General features: G+C 40.0%; 1 protein-coding gene across 2 annotated transcripts in view; it reads right to left on the reverse strand.

The window, feature by feature from the left end:
- Positions 1-25,696, reverse strand: part of BMPER (BMP binding endothelial regulator) — a 147,009-nt gene that overhangs the window by 98,788 nt on the left and 22,525 nt on the right. Inside the window, exons 3-6 of one of the 2 annotated variants that reach the window (XM_032700506.1) lie at positions 23,779-23,878; positions 12,504-12,586; positions 10,900-10,990; positions 9,631-9,713 (exon numbers count right to left, since the gene is read on the reverse strand). In XM_032700506.1, coding sequence (XP_032556397.1) covers positions 9,631-9,713; positions 10,900-10,990; positions 12,504-12,586; positions 23,779-23,878 — 357 coding nt within the window. The remainder of the gene's footprint in view (positions 1-9,630; positions 9,714-10,899; positions 10,991-12,503; positions 12,587-23,778; positions 23,879-25,696) is intronic. The other variant, XM_032700516.1, reaches the window with a different exon arrangement.

Raw genomic sequence — 25,696 nt, forward strand, 5'->3', positions numbered from 1 at the left:
AAAAAGACAAAGTCACAGTAGCAGATGCTGTGCAAGTACTAGTGATAAGAGATTTTACATGTGCATGTCAACTACAAAGAGCAGTGGAGAGTAGAAGATACAATAAACATAGGATTTTCCTTCCCTGCATAGTCCCAGACATACCCACACTTCCTGAAGTGCAGCACAAAAAAACCTAGATGTGGGAGTGTCAGGGAGGAATGGTAATTGCAGTAACCTTGGGGAATTGAAAAAACTGACCTCAAAAGAGAGAGCAGGGCAGTTCAGCTCTCTGCTGAAAGAATAAATAGGACATCAGCAACTAAGATTGCTAGGAAGAATTGCTATTCAGCTGCATCCAGGAGAAGGAAGTTATGCTGCCACTAGGAGAGGGGGCATTGAACAGCACAAAATCCTTACACTACTTGAAATGAATTCTTTTCACGTAGATTATCTCATTTTCAAAATTTTGTTGTGCAAGGCAGAGGATGGTAAAAGGAAGAAGACTCTCCTCATTGTTATGAGGAGAGCCAGTTGAGGCTGGCTCCTTTTTTTCCTGTGAAGAAAGATACTATTGGCAAGGGCATATTAGCTGCTGTCCTAATCTCAGAAAATTCCCAGTGCTATATTCTGGAGAGGGAAAAGAAAAAAGGGAAAAGAAACCATACAAAGCATGCAAGCTACTCAAATCCTTTGGGGCTCCAATGCCTCAAACATGAGATGTGAGCCTGATGGAAATCTTGACTTTCAATTGCATTGACTCTGACACCCAAGTAGGGGTGATAAAGAAATTTCCATGCCAGTGATTTTAGCAGAAAATACTGAGTCATGCCACTAAACTCCAGCTTAAAAAAAAAAAAACAAAACAAAACAAAACAACACAACACACACACACACACACAAACACATACACACACACATCTGCTTTCTGTAGAAAATATCAATGCTTAGTTACAAAGCTTCTGGCAGAGAGCTGAAAACTTCTTGGGTTTTCAATGAACCTTGGAATTGTCAAGTTTAATGGTGTCCTAGTCATGTTCGGGACAGAAGTTTAGGTACTGTGGGAGCAGAACTTTCTGGAAGAAAGCTAAACCATTCAGGCAATTTCTATTACTAGAGTTTTCTTATTCAGGCACCCACAGTGGAAGCTGGGTGTTTATGTCCGACTCTAACCCTTCGCTGCCTGCAAGGATTTCTGCATCTTTCCTTCAGATTGACGTAGCCACAGCAGAGTGCCAAGGATGCTATGACAGTTTGGCATCTAGTCAAATTTTATTTCTGACAGGTTAAACTGGAATAAGTAAATCACTGTCATGTCTCAAAGCACTTTTTTTTTCCTTTTCTGTTTCCCATGTCTATTTTGACAGCCTATCCTGCTCTCAGCCTAAAAGGATGAGCTGTATAAAAAAGTTACAGCCTGTCACAATCCTGAAAATAATCTGCTGGATATCATTTTCCTCCCCTTGACTATCCAATGTGTTTGTCTTTCATCATTAAATAATGCAACAAAAGCAGTAAGTATGCTTGCTAACATTTAAAAAGTTGATGGAATCCAAGGAGCTTTGGCTAGCCTCTCCACATGACTGGTTTGTTTTAAGAAATGTTAATTTATCAGATATCCCAGCTGGAAAATAGTTTACCAGGTAGAGTTGGAAACTTATTCCCTTATCAACATAAAATGTTTCAAGAGTAGAAAACAAAAACAGTGCCATAGGATGCAGTAGAAAGAGCAAGGAGAATTTAGGCAGTGATAGTAAGTCAAAATGGAATTTGGCAACCACACTAGAGCTCAACAGCAATTCAAACTTAATGATCCCGAGTTTTGCTTTACGTCTTCTATGAAATACGTTAAACATGGACAAAGTGAACAACAGAACATGATTAACTAAAAATATTTAATACTACAATACTCAAAATGATACAAGGTCAGACTTAAGAGAGCAGGGTGGAAAAGCTTCATCTTCAAAGCCAGGTGGCATAAGGCCTTGAGCAACCTGGTCTAGTGGGAGATGTCCCTACCCATGGCAGTGGGGGTTGGGACTGGATGATCTTTAAAGTCCATTCAAACCCCTTAACATTCTATAATTCTATGACAAAACAAAACGGAAACAATGTAACAATGTATTGTCTCTAATATTTTATTTTTTGTTTTTCAAAATCAGAAAGAGGAAAACAAGTAGGTGTTACACAGTTAATTAAGCTCTCATGTAAATTCATTTAGCAGGATTGTGTATAATACACCAACTTGTCTAAGGACACAGAGGGCTGTGTGCAAGTTTAAAATCATTAACTATTGTTATCTGATAACAAGACCCAAACCTGTGACATCCAAGTTTATTAAAACTGAAAGGATGACAAACATGAAATCCAAGCACTCCTATTCTTCTCAGCCTTTCCTTCATTGTAGCACCAGCCAAAAGGGTTTTGGACTATCCATAAAACGTTTGGCAAACAAAGACCCTGTTAATTGACAAGCTATTGCTTTTACTGCTTCCTACCACAAGTTGTGGGAATCTTTTAGACCCAAATCAATTCTGCACACAAGCGTTCCCACGAGATGCCACACACATTCCCATTTAAAGCCACTTACGAGAAGTGCTACAGCCATCTCTGGTAAAACCTTTGTCTTCGCTGGCACTTCTGAAAACACGTGCAACCCTTTCATCCCCTGCTGGCCAGCAGGTTCTTTTTTTGCTTGTTTGTTTGCTTATTTACCAGGTTCTTTGTTTTCTGCCATCTTACTGCTTTGCTTTTCCTCTAAGACAGATCCTTGCCTTTGCTAGGAGCGACTTACAGCAGAGATGTTTGCAATCTTCACTGCACCCCAGTGCCAATAAAAAACAGTCAAAAGCTGCCTATTAACAGCTCTCCTTTACTGTTAAAGCTCTGAGTACTTAATTCTTCTTTGTCAATAAGAACAATTAATCTCAGCCTGTTAATTAGGAAGAGTTTAACAAGACAGGGGATAGATACCTTACAACGTAAGCTATTCCTTTGCTCTCAGGAACGACAGCAACCTGCACTCGTGGTATAAGCCCTTATTATCATCATTTAAAAGTGGTCAGCCTGCATTACTGTTTTCTTGATATGCTTTAGGAGTGAAAAATCCATCCTGCTCTGTGTATTCATTTTCTTTAGATGACAAGTCCTGGACATTTTTCCTCTGTACTGCAAGAGGTTGTTCATGCAATGCACAGTTCCAGGGCGTTGTTAATCAGCATTCACTTGGGCCCTTCAGGTACACAGGAAGTTTTAAGTCTTTCACGGCTTCTAGTGTCACTTAATTCACTAATTACCATAATATCATCTTGGATCATAAAACTGCAAAGACAGTCTCTGTCTAAACAAGAGCCTTATAAAGGCAGAGCTCCTTCCTCCAATTCCTCAGTGGTTCCACCCTCCTGCTCCAGCAGGAAAAATTCTCCGCAGAAATCTGTCAAATCAGACTTTCATCTTTCTTCACATTCTTCTTTCACACTCTTTTCTCTTAGGGACAGAAATACATGTCCTTAGGACATAAAGCACAACAGGTACTCATCTTTGACTGCTGCTGATACATGTCATCTCAGAAATAATAACTGGATAGTGCTACCTATGTGAAACGAAGGAGAAGAGGGAAGAACAGCTGGAACCCCTCTGACTGCACATCGAGAGGAACATGGACAATGCTGCAGCATGGAAGGTAAATTTGAGCTGAATTCTGCAGGGTACAAAGGGCAAGCAAAAGGCTCTGAAGAAGGAAGGGATACGAGAAAGATACTGCTTTTCTGGGCCCATGATCCTTAAAGAATAATCTAGACTTTCACAGAGCTGCTCCATATCTCTATTCCCCTCAAAATGTGCCCAAACTGGGCACAGTCTCTAGCTGCACAGAAAGACTCATTTGATTCACACCAAAATTAAAAGTATGATGAAGAGTTTCTGCAGCCTGACCTGGGAATACACTTGGACTAGGTGGGCTAGGAAGCTCTGCAGGTAGGAGAGATGTAGGACAAAATTCAAACATCCACGGAGGGAGAAAACGAGACCTTGCCACAGAAAAACGCTTTCTAATGTCTGAGATTTTAAGTGTTTATGAATATGAATAATTCACACTGAATAACTACACTGAATTATGCCCACTTGCACTGCTATGCCACAGTTTACTTCTATTTCAGAAAAATTGCTATTAATTTAATATTAAGTATTAACATTTAATTTATATTTAATATTAATATTAAAGTTTTTAACTTTACTCCATTTCTTTTATTAAAATTATTTTTAATCTTTTTGTCAGACACATTTTTTGAGAGAAATCAAAAGAAAGATTAAAAATGGCTATGCATGTCAATGAGATAAGAGAAAGAAAACCCACTGGTTTTAAACATTCTTTTTTAATGTCGAAACTATTTTCTTTAAACTTTGATCTTTAAAAAATTAAGGGAATTTAATATTTCAGACATGGAACACATAGTGTACAATCCCCGTGGAAGTAGGTATACTTTTTGAAGCCTGAAGAAAATCAGATTTAAAAAAAAAAATGTAACAGGAGACTGTCTATGGCTCCATGCAGCTTTATTTTTCTTGCTAAAGTTCAGTATATACCAAGTCCTTGGCTACCTGTGCAGCCATACTTCACATACCTGGAAGATTGGGGTTTTATTAGGCTATTGAGAAAGCCACACTTTCTAACGTTGCAAAAAATCTGCACACAAACTTCTAGGTGGTTCCCAGAGACACAGTGAGTAACCCTTACTTACTAGTCTTCATTTGCATCCACCCATAAGCCAACCACTTCTACTAATGTCACTAACTTTGAGGATGTGAACACTCTTCCTAGCAAAAGATCAACTCTTTGCTTTTCCACCCCTACACACAACTCTTTAGCCCCTGAGTGGGGGCAGACAGCATCTGCTGGAGTTTGGAGCTGAATCAAAGCAGCTGAAGTACAGTGAGATTTGGGAAGATCAGCATTTGGCTCTGCACTGAGGATGGAAATTTGAATTTGAATTATCCTCAGCCTTTACTGAGGATACATTTAACTGCATGCTCCTCTGAATTTCCCAGTAGACTGGCGTTCCTCCCCACAGTCTACTGTGATGGGAATGTATTCCAGCAGCTCCCAATACCAGTTAAAGCCAGGCCTTTAAAGCAGTATCAGGGTACTTAATTACCCAGCTGACTGCAGGGGCAGGATCAGTCTTGGCTATCTTCAGCCATCTCTGAGGCCAGGGAGCTGGATAGGCTCCCTCTCTAGTTAGTGGAGGAAGATAAGCATCTGCATAGAGTAATCCATTCCACCTCTTTCTCTCTCCCTCTCTCTCCATTAACTGAAGAGGAGTTCAGATAAGTAGTTCAGATACATTACTTCTGAATAGCTGGAGCTAGAGAAGATGAATTCCACTCTCAACATACAAAACACATATGTAGTTTTTCATTACTTATCACAGTTTAAACGCCTGTTACTCATTGATTTAGAAACAGATTTTTCTTGCTGCAATTTCCTTTCCTTTGTGCAAAACTTTCATTATTCAGTTTTTGCACCCTAACACTCAGGAATATAAGCGACAAGATGTTTCTTGCACACACACACCCACAAGTGCACCTGCAGACCAGTAGCTGTGTGCGTCCCGAGTCCCCCTGAGCAGTGGTGTAAAAGCCTCCGATGGTGCAAAGGAGATTGAGCAGAGGCTGCTTTTCGATTCAGCCCTCCAAGGGCCCCAAATCACCATGCTCTGCTTCCAGCCATTTGGGTTTCACTTGTTCCAAATCATTTTGGAAGAGCAGCTAAGAGGCCAGCATTGCTTTCGTGAAACAATGCCGTTTGGGGACCAAACGCACATAACCACCCTGCCAATGGTTGTCCCCATGATCTGCTTCCCTGAAGGACAGACACACGATGCCACCTTTCCCACTCCCAGCTCTCAGCCATCTCAGCAATGCCGTAATCCAGCCTCCAATCATTTCCCACGCAGGTCCGCTTCCCTCCTCCCCGCAGGGGTGTGGAGGAAGGCATGTCCTGGGCCGTGGTGTCTCCATAGTGCTGCGCGCTCTCAGCATGGTGGTACCTCGCACCGCCGCATGCCTCGCATGCCGAAACGCGCAGCGCCCATGCTCTGGGTAACAGTGGTGTGAGTCAAAAGGGGCTAGTTATGAGTTTGGATACTACCATTTAGAGATAAGCTTCTCCATGGTTACCGCTCTCACACAAGGTCACTTTCCTGCCAAACCTCCTCTCCTCCCTCCCTGGCGCTCTCTCCTTCCCCTCCACTTTTTTTTTTTTTTTCCCAAACGTGCTACATCAAAAGAGAAAATGAAAACATTTACGATAATCACAGTCTGACTATTTTAATGCAGGCTGTAGGAAAGGAAACATGTAAGCCAAGTGCTCTTACTGTGCAAGCAGAAACACACTCTCGACCTCATAAAAGTAGTATCTGAGAAATAACACTTGATTAAAGCAGCCAGTCCTTCATTTAAGTAGGTGCTTATGGTAGGGAAACTAGCCAAGGTTTCTCTAGAACAGGCTGCTGTCCTATCACGAAAAGCAGGAACAGGCCAGACAGCTGAATTACTGCAAGACAGCTGGGTTTCAGCCGGGGTGCGAGGAGATCCCTATTATCCCATCCACCTTTTCTACACAAATGCCTCTCCCCAGAGAAACTGAGTCATTAAAAGCCAGCTTGTTCACTCCTGACAGGCAATATGCATTGAGTGAGAGGTGATACATTCTCATTTTCAGCAAGAAATCTTAGTCACCCCCAAGGAGCAGCTCGCTTAGGAGAGCGGTAATGGAATACAGGGCCTTTCATCTCCGCCTCGCTGCCGCAAGCACAGCCTGAATCGGTAACAACCCAAAAGTTATTAGTTAATGGCTTGTTTCAGTGACCTCCATGAAATGAGTTTGCTGGGTTTGGTCTGGTTTTCAGTAGACAATAGCTAGAACTACACTTGGTGTTAAACAGAAACCATATTAATGAGTTAAGTACCTGGTGGGTAGAGGACTGAGTGAATTGCCCAGGCATGGCTGTGCCATTGCTTTCTCTAACCTTTGGGGCCATGGAGCACATGGGAAGCTCTGCAACTGACCAGCCTGCTTCACCAAGACAAGGATCACCAACTCCCAAGATCCCCTTTTTGTCCTCAATTGCATAAAAAAAGTCTTAAAAACAAACAACGAACACCCCCCCCCAACGTCTTAACAACCATTTCACATTCTTTAGGAGCTCAATAGTATCTACTAGGCACCACTTTGAGCTGAAAATACCACAAACTTGAGCAACACAAGAGTTTTCCAAAGATGGGGCTCAACAGTCAAGGCCTCCTGACATGTACTGATTTTTGAGTGCATCATTTTGCAAAAATAAAATTCGGGTTTTTTAAGTAATTCCTCATTTTAATACATTTAGCAAGTGCAGATCAATGCTACATCTCTCCAGGAAACCAAATAACAGCCACCCGTCTTTACTTTCTTCCTATTCAATGCTGTCTGCAGTCCCAAATCAGAACTACCCCTTGGAAAGTGATGGCCTATGGAGTCCAGAATAATCCACCATTAGAAAAGTTTACTCCCAAGTAAAATGCAAAATTTACTCTAAAGTGAAAGGGGCTGAAATCCTTACACACACACATCCCCAAAATACCTTAGCAGTAATTTGTGTTACTTCCTCTTCCACTTTTCCATGAAAGACTTGCTAAATAGTTACAATCTGAAATCCCAGAAGAAATTTAATTTGGGGTGAGGAGCTTCCTTTCATGTGCATAATTTACAGCCCATCACCCACAAGCCTGCTCCCATCACAGGACTAGATAGGTATCTTTAAATAAGGCATCCATCCACCAACTGCTTAGATAAGAGATTCACTGGAGACCCATTCCAAAAGGGAATGGATGCAAAGCAGGCAGCAAACCGCTATCACAAGCCCTGAGGATGCTCCCATTATTTACTTCAAATTTAATTCTATAGGCTCAAATTCTGAAGGAAACTCGCAAGAGGGTAAAAAAAAGGCTTTGCAAAGAGAGGGATGGGAGGTCTGGTGTGGCTCACACATAGATGGCATTTCCTTGGCTGTCAGTAAGATTCAAAATGAGAGCTGGACATTTTATACAGATGTCATTAACATCCAAAACAATCATGCTGTCTTTCTTGGAAGTTAAGCCTCTTGCTTGAGGTTTTAAATGTCTTTCAGTAGTTGATGTGTTTCCTTCCCTAACACAGCTGATACTGGTAACTGTCAAGGTAAGATCCTCAGGTGGGACCCTATATTCCTATATTTCTTTATATTGCTCTCCCTAAAGATCTCCCACCTCCCATGCTCTTCTCAGCACAGTTGCTTTTGATATTTAGAGAACAAAGGGAAGTTGATCGAGGTTGGCACACCAATGACTGGGCAATAGGCAATATCTGTACAGTACTTATGAACGAGCAAAGCACAACCTAAAAAGAACTGAGCATTTCTCCACAAACTTCTCAACCACTCAGACCTGCCTTCCCCTGGGGAACATAACTAAGGAAAGCCAGAGCTGCTCTACAGCTGAACTGAAGTGAGAGGGGGACCCACCAGGTACAGAGGGAGCAATGGTTCTCAGCCTGGGACAGAAGGCATTCGGCAGAGCAGGAGCCCAGGGTGTGTATCACTGTGGCATGAGTGGTGGCATATTTTCATTATTACAGGATTAAAATTAAAAAAAAAAAAATTACCTGAACACCCTAATCTCCATAGGAACAGTAATGATATAGTGTGAATTAATTTTGCAGATTACCAGCATTTTTTCTCCCACAAAACAGCCTAAGTTCTCTGTAGCAGCTTTATTAAATGTGTGCATATGTATAAATATATACTAATTTTTGAAGTCCATCTTTCCTCCTTTTTTTATTTTATTTTCATGATGCAGGAGAACCGCATCTGGTACTGACAAATCTCTCAGCATTCTACTGAAATGTAAAGTTCCCCAGCCTTGCATATTCTGCTGATAACCAGCCCACAAATTGCAACAAAAGCAGTGATCTGAACTTTGCATTTTACTTGTCTCACAGATTACAGCAATGAAATCATTTACCCCAACTCATACAGCATTATCTCTTAACTTAATGGAAGTGAAGAAGAAGCCTGTGCTCTTTATCCAAAGGATGCAGTTATTAGTTCCTCTCTATATTGTTGCTAATCAAGAATAAAATCCAGGATATGACCTTTTCATTAAGCATCAAGCCAAAAAATCCACCTGAGACAGCCTAAGGAGGCTACCCTCATTCTTTCATTCAGTAATTCAGAGCAAAGGCCCTCACCACATACAGCTGAAAGGAATCCTTGTGAAAGTTTAGTTTAAGGAAGCATCAAATAAATGTTGATCAATAGATGAAGCCCAAAAAGCATTTTGTCTCCTCCTGCATGATCCCATCACAGAAAAAGCACCACTAATTCAACAGATCAGCCCTTTCCCAAATATCTTGCTTCATCTGCATACAGTGTAAGGCCACAAAAAAGATTATAAACTCAGAATGTGAGCGATACCATGTATTAGCGCCACAAATTCTTTAATATAAACCCAAATTCCAAGAGAAGAATGCATAATAGTGTTGAATTCCTTATATTTTTTGCTTTGTTATGGCAATAATAATGTGCCTTTTGAAGTTCAGACAGGGAGATACAATGCCAAAAGGCAAATACTTACAATACAAGAGCACTTGGTACATTTATTTCCTTGAGGCCTAAATTCTTCTCCTTCATTGTAAAGTCTCCCTTCAAATACACAACCTGGAAAACAGCATTTGAATAAGTTTAGCTCAAGGTAGCATGCTGCCTTTTCTCTATAACACACCCCACTGCAGAGCAATATGAAAAACAAATCATACCATCCTCTCTAATACAGTATCACAGAATCACAGAATCATGCAGGTTAGAAAAGACCTCCAAGATCATCGCGTCCAACCTTTGTCTGGTCACTACCTTGTCAACTAGACCATGGCTCTAAGTGCCATATCCAGTCGTTTCTTGAACATCTCCACAGATGGTGACTCTACTACCTCCCTGGGAAGTCCATTCCAATGTTTAACCACCCTTTCCATGAAGAGATTCCTCCTGATGTCTAGCCTGAAACCTTCCTGGTGCAGCTTGAGGCTATATCTTCTTGTCCTGTCTCTAGTTTCCTGGGAGAAGAAACCAACCCTCACCTTGTTACAACCTCCTTTCAGATGGTTGTAGAGAGTAAATCACTTCAGAAGAATACAAGTCACTTCAGAAGCCTTAACAAATCCTTAAAAATCCCTAAATGTCTTTTTTGGGGGGAAAGAAAAAAATTGTTCTGTAACAGAGAAATTTGCACCACTGAAGTAGAGGCTAGGTCAAGTCTTCCATTAGAAGTGGCTTTAAAACACTTTTTTAAGCTGTTCACTTTTTACTAACTTATTCTTACTCCCTGAGTTTATATTAGATGTTGGCAGATATTACAACTAATCAAAATATAATAAATCCCTTAGATCACAACTGGAGCAGTGTTTGCCTACAAAACTTCTGTTAAAATCAAATTAGCCTCAAAAAAACACAGTAATTTGCCTCTGTGCTTCACAAAGGCAACCCATTCCCATTCCCCTTCAAAAAGTGAATCTCCTTTTTTTAGGATTACTCTTATACTTTCCCTCTAACAAAATCATGGTCATCATCCAGGCAAACCCAGCTGACAGACCCTCTGAAAAATTATATAAATACATCTGTGGATATTGCCACAAGCTATTGCCTATGCATCCCCTAGTTTGCATGTCCTCTACTGAAAAGTATTAAGCAGGCTCTTCTTGTGTCATTTTGTGCATTGCAAGTCACCAGCTCACATTTTAGTAACTTGTTAGATACAGCAGAGAAGTTAGAGGCAGCCTCCCAGGTAACAATGGGTATCATTAGAAATACAGTTGCACATGTAGAACAGCATTTTCCCATGAAATCTCACCTGGACACACAGGACAACACATTCCCCTGAGTCTGGAAGGGTTTTTGCAATGAACAGCACACTGTACTTCTGACTCCACTATCACTCCTTCCTGTAAAACATGCAGATCAGACACGTTCATTGTTAGCACTGTGGTTGCTTGAACAAGCAAAAAAATCACATTTACTAGCAGTACAATTAAAGCCCAGCACATGCTGCAAAGCACTGGATTTCAAAACCTCTTCTTCTCTGTACCTGCTGCCTGGTATCATGATTTGGGTTAATCCACTAGTCAAAAGATCTACTTGAGTCTCCCTGACTCCAGACACAGGATTTGCCTTAAAATGCATCAGGTAAGAAATCTAGCATCCTCTTAGGAAAAGGAATCCTGCTTTATCAGGAATCCTTAACCTCGGTAATCTGCCATGCAGCTCTCGTGAAAACAGGCCAGACACAAGGCATTCTCCTCCCTCTCCCATTGGATGAAAATAGACTTAGAAAGCAGATAAAAGCATCTTGTTCTGTAGAGGGGAGACACTTATCTTTGATGTTTTGCCTGATAAGTATTAGTAAATTAACATTTCCTGTACTTATTCCAGAAGACAAGAGTCCTCCTGAACAAATCTGAGTGTGAGGTTCTGCGCCCAAAAGGCTGTTACCTTTTTTTTTTTCCTGCTTGCAGTTTTGCTGTTGGAAGCAAGGGAAAACTTTTTCAAATGTGTGGATCTAGGGTAAACAGGACCACCCAGTTTTGCATTTAGACACTGAAACAGGTAATAAAGAACTGATACTTTTATGCAGCATATCTAAATTCACATAGTGAGTATCTTTTCATGAAGTGCAAGGATACAGAACTGCTGCTCCAACTTCAGTCTTCTCAGGGTACTCGTCTTTAAAAATGCAGGTGGGTTTCACAGAGCAGAAGTATTACAGAAGAAGAGAAAACCATGAAACTCTGTTCTGTTAGTAGAAGCTCTTCATACTCATTCATCTCTCCTCCTTCTAACTGCCATTCTTAGTAGCTGCCTGAGAGTTATTATTAAAACCAGATCAAACTGTCATCAAAATGGCAGACCTATTCACAGAGAAAATCTAAAATTGCTGACATAATTACTTGGTTTGAATCTGAAAATCAATAATCTTGAAAATGTTATGGTTGCAGATAGGCAAGCTACCAAAAATACCACCGTGTTAACAGTGCGGGAGCCCAGGAAAAGAAGATCTGGTTGTGGGTTTCTCTTAAAAAACATCCCAGGTAAAACCCAGGGATGCATACACACAGAAGTGTCCAATTACTAAAATAATTTGTATCTCACAAAAGGCTTAGCATGCTGGAAAAAAAAAGACTTATTTCCAGGTCAAGATAGCAGGAAATGGCATGGCTGTGTAACTCTCTTTCAGTAATGTTTGGGTATGAGGGTACTCAAGTCATTTAAAACCTATCCTTCTGAATGTTTGGTTATAGCTGGCCACATCTGAGTGGATTTAAATTAGTTTAAATTCAAAGTCCATATTGTGCTTTGGGTATAAAATATTTCAGGTTATTTGGACTGGATAAATGAAGGCGCAGAATTTCCTGGGAAAAGCTTACAACTCAATTAACACAATGTTTATGACATCCTTACCTGGCACTGGTATGTAACACAGGGATTGCTAGGGAGGTGCCATTTCATAGAGCTGTTGTACGTACGTCCTTCAAAACTGCAGTCTAGAGGACAAGACAGAAGCACATCAGTTCCATTGAATGCAATCTTGTGGGAGGCTGCTGATGAGGATCATAGAGCAGCATCCTAAATGTAACCCCTGCTCTTCCCTGGGTTAACAGAAGAGGTAGAGATGAGAGCTGGGACTAACAAGAAGGATCGTGTCCCGGGAGGGTGGCAGCAGTGCTTCCCTGAACATCTGCTGCTGATGCATGACTGGCCAAACTCCTTACTAACTCTGACTGTTCAAGACAAATGAAAATAAGTGACAATTTACTTAAAAACGAATGTTAGTGCTTATTGTGCAGTCCATTCTTGAACTACTCAGTCACTCATGCACTTGAACAGTGAGAGGGAGGAGAGAGGGTAAAAGAAGAGCTGGAAAAAGCATTCATTATCCAGCTTGGCCATGTTATCTTCATCCATTAACCAAAGCCCTTGTGAGAGCTCTTCAGCAAGTGCAGCTCAGCATGGATGAACTATGACAGAAGGGATCACCATCCATATAAACTAAAAGCAGTGGAGGCATTTTGGAGTCCCATAGGGTTTGACTTTATATGTCTTTGTATGCTGTATGACAACTTTGTTAACAGAAAACAGGTTCGCTTGCCCCTGCACTGGATCAGCCTACAATTTTTTGTGCAAAATGAAGTTTCATAGAGCCATTTGGAAAACAAACAAACGAACACCAAAATAAACACTAATTTTCACATTTTTATTACATGTTCCTACCAGTTTCCCTTCCCATTCTTTTGCTGTTTTCTGGTATTTTGCAAAAGAGAAAACCAAAAAAGAACAAAAAGAAAATAAAATAACTCACCAGAGAAGCAAAACTAGAAAATACTTATAAAGTAGAAATAAAATATTTGTTTTTTTAAAAGTTATCTTATTAAAGCAAAATTGTTTCAATTAGAAAAATTCTTTGGAGACCAAGAGTGTTTCAGAGAAAAAAATTAGAAGAAACACATACTCCATTTTCTGTGGAAAAATGCCCATTTTCCATTTAGTTTTTTTCCATTTTAGGTTTTTTTACTAGTGTATTTTATTCAAAATTATCTCAATTTGGGCTACATTTTACATCCTTCGGAAAATAAAGGTAATTTATCAGCCTTACACCAGTAAATCTTTCAGGCCACTATATAAGGAAACTCAGAGGTCACAGCTCTGAAGTGAGGAGGAACTTAAAATCCCTATAAAATCATTCTGAATTCAACACAAAATTTAAAGAAAACATGATATATAAAGATCATTTACAAATGTGTTCACTGCCTCTAGTTAAGATCCTATACAACAGAAGAGTTGTACTTCAGTATTTGCAGTATTCAGAAAATTTTTTTTCCAGGCTAAATACAGAGCAACACAGGAGAAATTTGTAGATGCTGAGGATATCTCACTTACCCAAGCTGAAAGACATATGTTTTATAAAGAGTTGATCAGTAGTCTGAGACCTGGTTGTGATTTCATCTTTGACTAATACTAGAAGGTACAAGGTATACACACGAATCTTGTATTTTTTAAGTAGCAAAGCCCCTATGATGTGATTTGTTCAGATTCTTAGTGTATTAAATACAGTTCTCTGAGCTCTCATACATGCAGGCCAACATGTCAAGAGAGAAGCATGAAGCCCTATACTCCTCTTACATGTTTTGAAGTCCCGTTCTGAAAAACACTGAGTTAATCTAAAAGCACAGTTTCGCTTACTGCTCGCTACAAACATTGATGAATGCAGAGCCGGTTCAATGTGTTTTAACATCCTGAAGTTGCAGAAGCCTAGGTCATACTGATCCCAATCCAAGAAACAGTTTACAAGTGTGCAGGACACTCAAGATGGAACAAGCTGCGCTGTTAAATATCCATGTGCATGTTTTACCAGAACCAAGATCAAGGGCCAGGCTGGAAACCAGCAACTGCAAAATACCTTGCATATTTGCTCAGCAATTATGTTTTTTAATTTAAAATGTTTCCTCTATAAGAAAGCTAATGATCCTGGGCTAATCTGCATGTACAGATGTGCATATTAAACTGAAACTTTCAGTTCCAGGATTAGTCTGGTCAAGAAAGCGTGAAGGTGGTGTGTCCATACAGTCTGCACTGCTCTTGCCTGAAGTGCATATCCAAGCTATGCTATAAAATCCTCTGCCCTGCAGCACAAGCCATTGTCCCTGTGGAAAGCAGAAAAGGAATGGCACACCATATGTAACCATGGCAGGTAGAGCTTGCAGGCAGCAAAAGGGAAATTTAGAAATGAAGACCAGGATGGAAAAGTCTGCAGAAGCATTGGAGATGCTAAGATTGCTCATCAGCTTTGGCATGGGCCAGCAGCTTGAATAAGGGAGACAGAGCAGCACCCGTCCAATGCCAATGAGAGGCATGGTGGGAGCTGGATTTCAGCAGATGCTCAGTTGAGGAAAACAGCATGATGGAAGGGGAGAATTTGCCAGTAACACAAGCAGTCTTGGTGAGAGATGGGGGAAGGCTGAATGTCAAGCAAAACTGAAAAGGGTAAGAAAGGAGTGCTTTACAATCTCTGGGTGACACTTTAACCTGTCTCTGACCAGAGGTGTGCCCTGACACTCTGCCCTTTGGATGCCCTAGAGCTACACCCACCACTCACTCTCCAAAAGGAAAAAGAAACAAAGCCCACATACCAGCCAGTTTTTCTCAGCCTCACTTTCAATGTACAAATCTCTCAGCTGACACCTGCAAACATACAGCCGGACTTTCCCAGCCCCACTACTCATGGCATGGAAATTTCTGAGCCTCACTTAAATTCAACTGAGTGAAACCTGCCTCATTCTATGAGCCAGCTCAGTCAAGCCATTCTGGCTCATCCACAGTTAAAGGTCCCTCATCTTTGCCTTGGAAAGTAGCAGTCACTGAGTATTTCGTGTTCAAAGGCATCAGCAAAGTCCCTGATGTCAATTTCCAAAACAGAATATGATGGTTCCTAAAAGTCTTTTTAAAGTGCTTTTTATTCTCTCAAAGCCCCTTGGAAATACTAGTACGTTAACTTACTGTCTCCATCCACCATTTGAAAGTGCGAGCAGGAGAAAAGAATAAATTAAGAAAGATCAGAGCTTAGGACAATCACTTAAATGCCACCCCCTTACTTCTGCCCAAATACCTAATTAAAACAAAACTTTTTTTAAAAAGGGCCACAGAAGAGGTTTTCAAGAAGGTAACCCAAAAAGCCTGAGAATGCTCAATGGAGTATGTGAAAAGTAACAGATTTGACATTAATAAGTAAATTTGATCTTGAGTCATATACCTTATAAGGAAAACCTTTAGGATTCCACATATGGAAGGAAGTTAAATATCAATGGTCTACATCTATTTTAAAAGAGCTAAGGCGATTCATATCAGCAAAGGAGTGTGTCCTGATTTTTTAGTCTTTCCTGCTTCTTTCTTTAAGAATAGTTGGTGTTTTATTAATGTAAAATATTAACTTTCAGCTAGTTGTAGGTTTTGTTGCCATTACCTCCTTCAATCCAAATATTTCAGATAAGTCCTGGATAAACATGCAAGCCTAAAGTTGCTTATCTGAATCAAACCAAACCACTGAATACTTTGAAGTTTGCATATACAGTGGAAACTAATGTTAATTACTTTCTAGTCACCTCATAAAGGCAAAATGATCCTCTAGACTTAAGTCCTTCCAGCGTGAAAAAAAATTATGCTAGAATAGTTAAATAACTTCTAATTTGCTTATTTAGCAACTTTGTTTCAATGTTACGCATGCCATACTTGGGCACCTCAGTTTCAAACATAATAAACCAACCTTTGGCCAACTTAATTCAAAAGAACAATTTAATTCCAAAACAAAAATCCTCACATAAAATTGGACTGGAATAACGAAAGAGGCAAATTATAGCAGATTTTGTTATTGGCATGTAGACAAGTTGATGATCAGGAAGCCATTTGTCTTTCCAAATCCTGCAATTCTGATAAATGACCCTTTTTTCTTCTTCCCCAGACACCCCAGCACATAGCACTATCATGAAGATAGGGAAATTGACTGCAAGAGACAGTTTAGTAGTGCTAAAGCTCAACCAGTGTCCTCAGCAGTTCACTAAAAACAACGCTTTATTACTCAATTTGACATTGCCTAATAAGATTCCAGAAGAGACTTGTGCTTATTTTAGGCTAATGAGAATTTTATAGACAAGTCATTTCCTTATTCTCCCAAGAGAAAGTGATAGATTGGTGCACAATAGACTAGCTCCCCATCCCTCATTTCTTCAGCACCTTTCTTCTCCTATTAAGTCTTTTCTTGCTTTCCCTCCACTTTCTATTTAAAAAAGTAACCTCTCTATTGGCATGGAAAATAAACATTAGGAAAAAGAAAACAGTCAGAAGACATGTTTTATTTAGTGTTTGATAAATTATTCCTCAGGGAGGTATCCAGGCATGCTAACACTAAATACCAGATCTAGCCAAACAAAAACCAACTAAAAACCCCAAACAAAAAAAAACCAAAACAACTTGCACATTCTGCAGTATTTCTCTGGCATGAAATCTGTTGGCCACAATGAAAGAATTGTGAATCACACATACACCTATTATAAAATATATTTTTATATTTCTTAGTGATGGTAAAGCCATTGACAGCTACCAGAAAATTAAACTTTCTTTTGAGTAACCCTGGTCTTCATTTGTCGACACAGAAGCATGAAAATGTATACAAAACCTCCCATGCTTATCAAGACCAGCTCTAAACAGTGAAAATCCAACTCCTTCCTCTGTGACTGAGTACAAGCAAACCTATTTGCAGCTGAGCCATCACAACTACAATACCCGAGGCATGCAAGGCACAGGGACCATATAAAGGGTGCACAACACAGCAGAATAAAATGGCCATAGGGGTGAGTTGTGCTGGTTCACAGGCATATGATGCAAAGCTGAGAAAATAGCAGCAGAAACAAACACATCAACTCCTCCCAGTGCTGTTTTTGCCCCCTGCACCCCACTGGAACTGAATTTCACCTTCCCAAATGTCTTACGTTCCATGGATGCATGTATAGGGTGAAAAAAGTCACTCTGCAGGGTTTCGAAGAACCTAGTCATCCAAAATGCCACATAGTTAGAGCTACCATTGAATCTTGAGCTGATACTTAATGTGCTTGCCAAGCCTGGTAGCTGGAGAACTGTTCTCTCTCATGGTTATGAGCTTTTTCACGAATGATGTTGTTTGGTGACACAACTATTTGCCATTTACACCCAGTTTCCTCATACCAGCAAAATCATTCATGATCAGCACAGCTTGCAGCTTCAAAGTCAAATACCAAAAGAAATTCTTATTCCAGTATTACATGTCCTAAAACATTTATCATGTTGTTCTAGAGAAATATTGCATTTAAAAACATTAAAATAAAAATCTGGGTAACTGATATTTGACTGCAAAAGTATGTATGACAACACGACAAGACAGTTCATTAGAAGTTTCTTACATAAATGGAAAATTATATTCAGCAAGGGAATATCCAAAATTCGAGGTGCAACTGAACACAATAGGATACACCAGACATTCAAGGGATATCAAAAGTATATGCAAGACCTTTGCAAGAAGAGTCAACTCAAAGGAAGAATGGAGAGATAGAGACCTTTTCTTAGGCATAACCATAAGTAATTAAAAACGGCATCATGATTATACTGGGTGGTACTGTCCCTGATGGCTATGTGGCACTGCTTCAAAATCTCTGCCTTTGCTTGAAATACAAAGCTAAAAACTGAATGAATGCTGACATGAACCCATACTTCCAGCCTCAAGAAAAAGGCCTCCTGATTTGGAGCTGGAACACATTATCAAGAGGCTCAGAAGCAGTGGGAAAGACCAACAGAAAAGTTAAGACATCTTTTCCCTTAACCAGTCTCTGACAGATGCCAGGACTAGATTATTCAGGTAAAGGTGAAAAAGACTTTTTAGGAAAATATCTATATTGTCTTACCATCCCATCCCATCCACCTCCATCCATGTTATCATCCCTGGTCTCTGAGAGCTTGCCTTAAAGCATGCAAGGGTGGGCTGCAAGTTAGAGGGCCTCACACAAAGGTCCCCCGTCAGTCTTACAGGAGCACACCAAACTGGTATTGGCATCTCATACTAGGGGTGTCCACAGTGAACAAAGTGCCAAATGTACATATGGATCCTCCAGGGCATTAGTAGAGTAGCCAGAACACCGATAATCTTATAACCTCCCTCTAACTCCCTTTGCAAGCCAGTTGTAATAGCTGAACTTGGCTGCTGAAATGGGTTGAAATCCTCAACCACAGCATTTGATAGCCTTTCCAAGAAATGTACAATTAACTACAGTAGCTTTGGATATTCAGTATTCAGAGGACCTAGCACTGCTGGGGCTGGGTTGGGCTGGGATTCCATTCTTTGGTAGATTTCAGATCAATGGAGCATAGCACAAGAACCTCTAAGAACCATAATTTAAAAAAAAACCAAAACCAAACCAAATCAAACAAACAAAAAACCAACCACAAAAAAAAAAAAAAAAAAAAAAAAAAAAAAAAAAAAAAACAGCAACTCTCAAAAGTTAAGAAGGACAGAAAATGCAAAATTTCACATGGGAACTGAAAGAAAATCCTGAACAAATTGTCTCTGTTGTAAAAAAAATGCCCACCAAATTTGTCTTTGCATATCCATAGAAGATGCAGATTCTTAGGATAAGAGAGTAGAATATCATGCACCATTTTAGAAATGCAAACTTTAGGCAGTAGTGAGCCAGTAATACCACTTTCTTCACAAAGCAAATAATTTATTATTAGATCTGTAAAGAGCTCTATATCTAAGTGACAGGTCTCCATCCAACTACATAAGAAAATGTTTATTTCTACAATGGCAATGATCTCATATGTTTTCATTAAATATATTAAATAAAATCAGAGATGAAAAGTGACCTTGCAAAAGTAATAAGAGGGCTTAATTTTTTAGTATTTTCAAAACGAATAGTATTCTAGAGCTACATGGTATGTTTTATAAACTACAGTAAATATCTGTCAAAAGAATATTCTTCTTGAAAATTTTCACTATTAGTCTTAGTCATTTTTACTCTCCTTGCATCAGGGAGCCATAATCACAGGTCTACATTTCTCCAGACTTTGCATAAACACACAGTAAAATTGTGCCTTGCCCCACTGACATTACTATCAAGGTCCTGCGGGCCTAAAGTCAAGAACAATGTTAAAACCCATGGCTAGTCTGGAGAATTTAAATCCTAAATCTTAATTTAAATCTTACACCTCTTAGCAATCTACAACTTCATCACGAGGGTAAGCAGAGGGGCAGGCGCTGATCTCTTCTCTCTGATGATCAGTGACAGGCCCAAGGGAACAGCATGAAGTTGTGTCAGGGGAGGTTTAGGCTGGGTATTAGGAAAAGGTTCTTCACCCAGAGGGTGGTTGGGCACTGGAACAGGCCCCCCAGAAAAGTGGTCATGGCCCCAAGCCTGATAGAGTTCAAGAGCATTTGTTTGAACTGTTGTTTGAACAACACTCTCAGACACATTCTTGGGGTTGTCCTGTGCAAGGCCAGGAGCTGGACTTTGACGGTCCTCATGGGACCCTTCTAACTCAATATTCTATGATTCTGAGATTAAGTAAAGCCAAATCTTTTCCTATTTAATTTCCACCACAGTGGATTTTCAGATTGCAAAAGCTATGCTTGCTGCTCTTCCTTACTTTTTCTGTTTATTAAGAAATACAAAAAAAAAAAGCGCTAGAAATTATCTAAGTAGCATACAAATACCCAGACAGAAGCAAGGGACTTATGCTTGGTACACAACTGTTTGCAGGAAAAGTTCTCTACCAACAATTCAGTTTCTACTGTATGCAAAGCTCTCAATACAAGAGTTCAGCTGCATGAAGTGCTGCAGACAGATAGAATCATAGAACAGTTTGGGTTTGAAGAGACCTCTAAAGGTCATCTAGTCCAACCTCCCAACAATGGGGGCGTATGTCCTCATGCTCCTCATGACAGAATAAAATGCACTGGCAGCGATGTCACAAATGACTCATAAGCGGTGGTTTCCTTCCTACATGAGCCAGTTCTGGAATACATCCTTTGGTCTTAATGTTATCCTTCTGATGTTGCATTCAAATGACAGCAGCCATTCATTCATTCACTCATTCATTCATTCATTCATTTCTTCACAAGGTAGGAAGACATGAAGCTATCAAAGAGAGCTCTAAGGCCTGATTTAGCTCTTCTAGGCTTTGGAAAGAAGCCAAGAAAAAAAGCCATCAGATCCTGAGATCTTTTCTTCATAACATTTTGTTCACGTTCAGATGAAATACAACCAGTAAAAAAAAAAAAAATAAAAAAAAATCCCTGTTTCCCTTTTCCTGCTTGCGTTCCCTATAGGCACTCTGGCAGCCTGACAAAATAGTAACTGAGAACAAGTGCTGCAGGGCCAAGTCCCAGCTGCAGCTGAGCTTCGTGTGGGGAGTGCTGGGGAGCTGCTGGGACACCAAAGGGAGCAGCTGAAGTGCTAGGCAGCCAGGCTGGTACTTCCAGCCTTGATTCCCCAATTACTCCCCATGGGACATTCATTTTGGACCTTGAACATAACAGAGCAGGAGCTCCAGCAGTGTTCAGGAGAGCAAGCGGCCTTCCTGGGGATAGAAGTGGCTCCATCAGCCTCTTCCGCTGGAATCAGAACAACCCGGTGACAATGTGTGGCATCAGGACTGCTGTAGTTAAATGGGTGCATATTTTGCTTGACCTTTCAGAAGGAGCAGAAAAACTAAGTCGAAAATTTCACATCTACTTTGAAAATTAAGCCCTTGAGAGCTTTTGTTCTTTAAATTCTGAAATTTAAAGTTCTTCTTGCATTTTAAGCACATAGAGACTGCCATGTTAGATCAGACCAAGCATCCTTCTACCTAAGAATCTTTTGTCTGACAGCAGCCACTAAGAGACACCTAGGAGAGTATCAAAAATACAGGGCAAGGTCCATAGTTCTACTTTAGCCTCCAGAAGGGCAATAATAAGCAGTCTACCTGACTCACACAGAGGGAAAATGGGGCATTTTGTTTTGTAAGCTACTCCTTTCCTAACAAACTTAACATTCAGCCTTCCCTTTGGAGAGCTACTGAGAGTTGAGCTGATCATGCCACAGAAGTACCTTTTATAACACAGAAACAGTTGCTAATCAGTACTTGTCAACTCAGAGCCCAGTATTATATTTGTAAAGTTAGGACTGTTTTGTCGTGTGTGCACCCATTTATTCCTATCCATGTTAACTTGCTGTTTTGTCACCCCTTATTCAGTTTCCTTGCAGGCAGCCCTCTTCCTTTACAATGCTACAGAGATTAGGTCAGCAGCAGCACTATTTCTGTCCCTCTTTGCCCCTTTTCTGGTTTTTTTCTGAGCACACTGACAAGTCGAGATCTTTGCAAGGATATGCTGGCAACCTTCTTTCACTATGAAAGGATCATACACTTCACGTGTTACTTATTTGCTGATGAGGAGACTTTCTCTACAAACTCAGAGCTGCTTAGTTTCTTTAGCACTTTTTTAGTGAGGGATCTTATTGGATGCCTATTAGTGGGATCTCTCTGTCCATTGATATATTAAAAGGACTCTAACTAACTCTTCTATCTCAAGTATCCATGGGCCTCCTAATTCTATTTTTTAACAGTTTCTATTAATTATCACATTAGAGATGTCAGGTATACGAATCTGCAGATGCTAGGCTCAAGCCTATTAATAATGTTCCTTAGGTACCCCCCCCCAATTCAGGATAAACAGAAAATCTTACAAAGAGTCTGAATTAAAACACTGTTTGTATTTTCAACTTTGAAACACCCATTCTTTTAATTTTGCATGCATGCACGCACATATGTATATGCATGTATATAAAATTTTCAGACCATTGAGCAACTACATATCCCATTATGGAAATGAAAAATCAACCTCCATCCTAATCAAACTGACGCTTAGGAACCTTTTCCTATAAAGCCGACACTAAACACTATTTTACAAAAGAAATAAATTACATGTAATTTACGTAAAACCTGCAACTTCAAATTCTTACTGTTTCAGTAATGCTTTAATTTTTTTCCAGTTCATTTCCTTCTCTTTTAAGCATCAGGCTTCTAGACAAATCCTCGAACTAGGGCTTGCCAAACCTATTCCAAAGCTGCAGCACAGAAGCAAATCATAAGCACAGCATCTAACACACCTCTGCAAACATTCAGGAAAAATACATATCCATTATGTCTCTTCCATCTGAATTTCAGTGTAATCTGTTTTCCTGCATTTGTATTTCCCCTGAGAAGGCAATAAATGCTTCCATTTCCTAACAATTTATCCTACTCTATCTCCCTCCCAATAGCACACAATCACCAGTGGGGAATTAAAAACAACAGAGGAAAAATAAAGTAAAGCTGTATGAATCTGACAGTCTGAACCTCAATGATTGTGTCAGCAGTCCCTCAGCAAAATACGTGTTTTGGAGCACATTACTTACTGCATCAACATAAAAAACCCTAGTTTTCAAATTCATCTACTTGTATATTTGTCATGTGGTTAAGCATAGTAGATACATGCCATGCATGCCCACACAATTTTTTTTTATTTTATAATTCTCTCATTCTAAAGAGCTTAGAATATACAGCATTGGTCAATAAATAAATGTATAATGTTCATACTGTTGCTCATTTGGTTTTCATAAAAGTGTCCACAATATTATTCTTTGAATCAGGAAATGTTTAGTACAATGAATAAAATTTGCTTGGTTTGTTTCCAGTATGAGGAGAAATAGGAATAGGCATGTATAATTACCCTGCTCTTTATTACTCAGAAGCATTGTTGCTATTCTGTCCAACCACACAAAAAGTTTAAGGAATTCTTATTGACTGGTGACTATTAGCGGAGTGATGTTCATCTAAAATATTTTTAATAAAATTAGGAGATAACTCTTAAAAGACTGACACCATAGCAATGAAGAATAAAGTTGTATTTCTAAAGGACCATTGCCATGCAAAAAGTAATAATTGCAGGAAAAATATGTTATGTATCTCCACCAGCTTTGTAAACATATATATTTTGATTATGGTTACTGCCCTCTTCTAGCCTCTGGTGACAGCCAAGTCCCAGCTGAGAAGCTCCAAACTTTGTCCTATCTTTGGCAACCTAAATGTGCACTGATCACATTTTAAAAAGTGGGAAACAACAGGAAGGGAACCACACCTTTGCAACGCTCACAGCAAGCTCCTCTCTGCTTAATGACGAGAGCACAGTCCTTGGAGAGCACTGGACACTTCTCCCTTTTGCATGTCACTTCCTTATTCTGGAAAAAAAAAAAGGCAAAAAAACAAAAAACAAAAGCTATTGCAAGCAAACCAAACCCAAGGCTACCATTTCTTTCAATTCAGAAAATAAAACATGAGGATAGCAGTCTGCTCTTTCACTTCAGGAATGGTCCTTGTGATTCAATACATCTCTCTCCCCTTGAAGGAATGCAGTAGAAAACAGTCTTTTAATAACTCAGGAGCCCAAGTAAATGGTGTTTACCCCTCTTACACAGTAATTCATGACTGCTACCCATTCTCATAAAGAAAATGTGCCCCACTGAAGAAATCCATGTTACTTCAATGAACAACTACCTACACCATGCACTTATCAAAATATTCTCAGGGTCTTGAGATGCTGCCCTATGAACTACACAGCTCAGGAATTGCTTCTTACGCAACAGAAGGACAAATGGCAGAGGAAGAGCTGGAAACCTCAGAGAAGACAAAACTCTACCATTGCAGAAAATCATTTTTAGCTGGTGGTACTACCTGGCCTGCCCAGAGGTCCTGTAAAAGAGGCTACTATATACTATACCAGAAAAGATGACTAGTGGAATGCATCTTTCTCCCCAAAACGCTGAGAAAACCATGAGCAGATAAAATCACTGTACATTATAGTGTCATCTTTCTACGGCAAAGAGCCAGTGATTTCCCAAGCCCAAAGAGCACATTGACTACATGAAGGAATGTCAATAATGTGTGACAGCAGGCAGCAGAAATATTCCTTTTATAGCTTACCTTGCCCCAGTGGTGTCAACCCTTCTGGTTATCCCTGCCATTAAATAGGGACAGAAAACAAATACTTTGGGCGTTTCTCTTAGCAAAGTTTTGCTACTTCAAATTCCTGACTGAAAGTAGCCCTCTGAAGTCACCTCCACCTATAATTAGTAGCTCAGTTCATTAAGTGACACAGGTGGCCATCTAGTTCATGCAAGCACCCACCTCACCCAACCTTATGACTTAATTAGAGACCAAAAAATCAAAGAGCTAGAAAAATGTAAATCATAAAACTAAAGGAAAAGAAGCTGTGCTTTCCAGTCTTTTTATTTTGCTCCCTGTGGCCTCATTCAAGGTGCCTGTGAAGGATAACATGCAGCTTTTATTACACTCCAGCTCTTTGTCTAAAATCAGAGGTTTATTTTCTTCAAAGTCACTGCCTGATCTGATGGGAGCTATAAAGGCACTTCAGTCTTATCAGTGTAAATGAGGACTCACTCTCACCAAGACACTGTGAAATCAGCAAATGAGAATCAGGCCCTAAAGCGCAGCTGCAACGACACAAACGACTACTGTAAAAAGCCAGGTCACTGCTATGTGCTCGCTGCTCTGCATCACTCCAGCAGAGCAACCATAAATGCTATTTAACTGGCGAGTTAAGCTGAATTTATGGCAGGTATGTAGCTCTGAACTGGCACAAAGCAGCCACAGCACAGCATTGCAACTGGTTCAACATCTTTTTTAAAGTGCACAGTGAAACTGTGATTCCCTTAACGTGAACATAGTGCCCCCTCACTTTGCTGCCATAAAGCCTGTTGAATCAAGCTTACCAAATCAACTACAGTCTGTATTTTAAAGGGTTCTGCTAAGATCTGATTCTCTTCAATGACAGTTTGCCCAAGGAAAGATTTAATAAGCCCATCATCCCCACCAACTTTATCTGTGGGAAAATCTTCTGCATGGCGAAGGTGGGTGTGAAGGAAAGGCAAAATTCACTTTGGAGTTTCTTCCTTTGGAGGACATGACTTACCCAGTAGCAGCATGTATCATGCACCTCTGAGAGAAGCAAGATGCAAATTGCCCTTGAGAACCAACCT

This window comes from Chiroxiphia lanceolata, chromosome 1 (genome assembly GCF_009829145.1).
Source record: "Chiroxiphia lanceolata isolate bChiLan1 chromosome 1, bChiLan1.pri, whole genome shotgun sequence".
Lineage (NCBI taxonomy): Eukaryota > Metazoa > Chordata > Aves > Passeriformes > Pipridae > Chiroxiphia > Chiroxiphia lanceolata.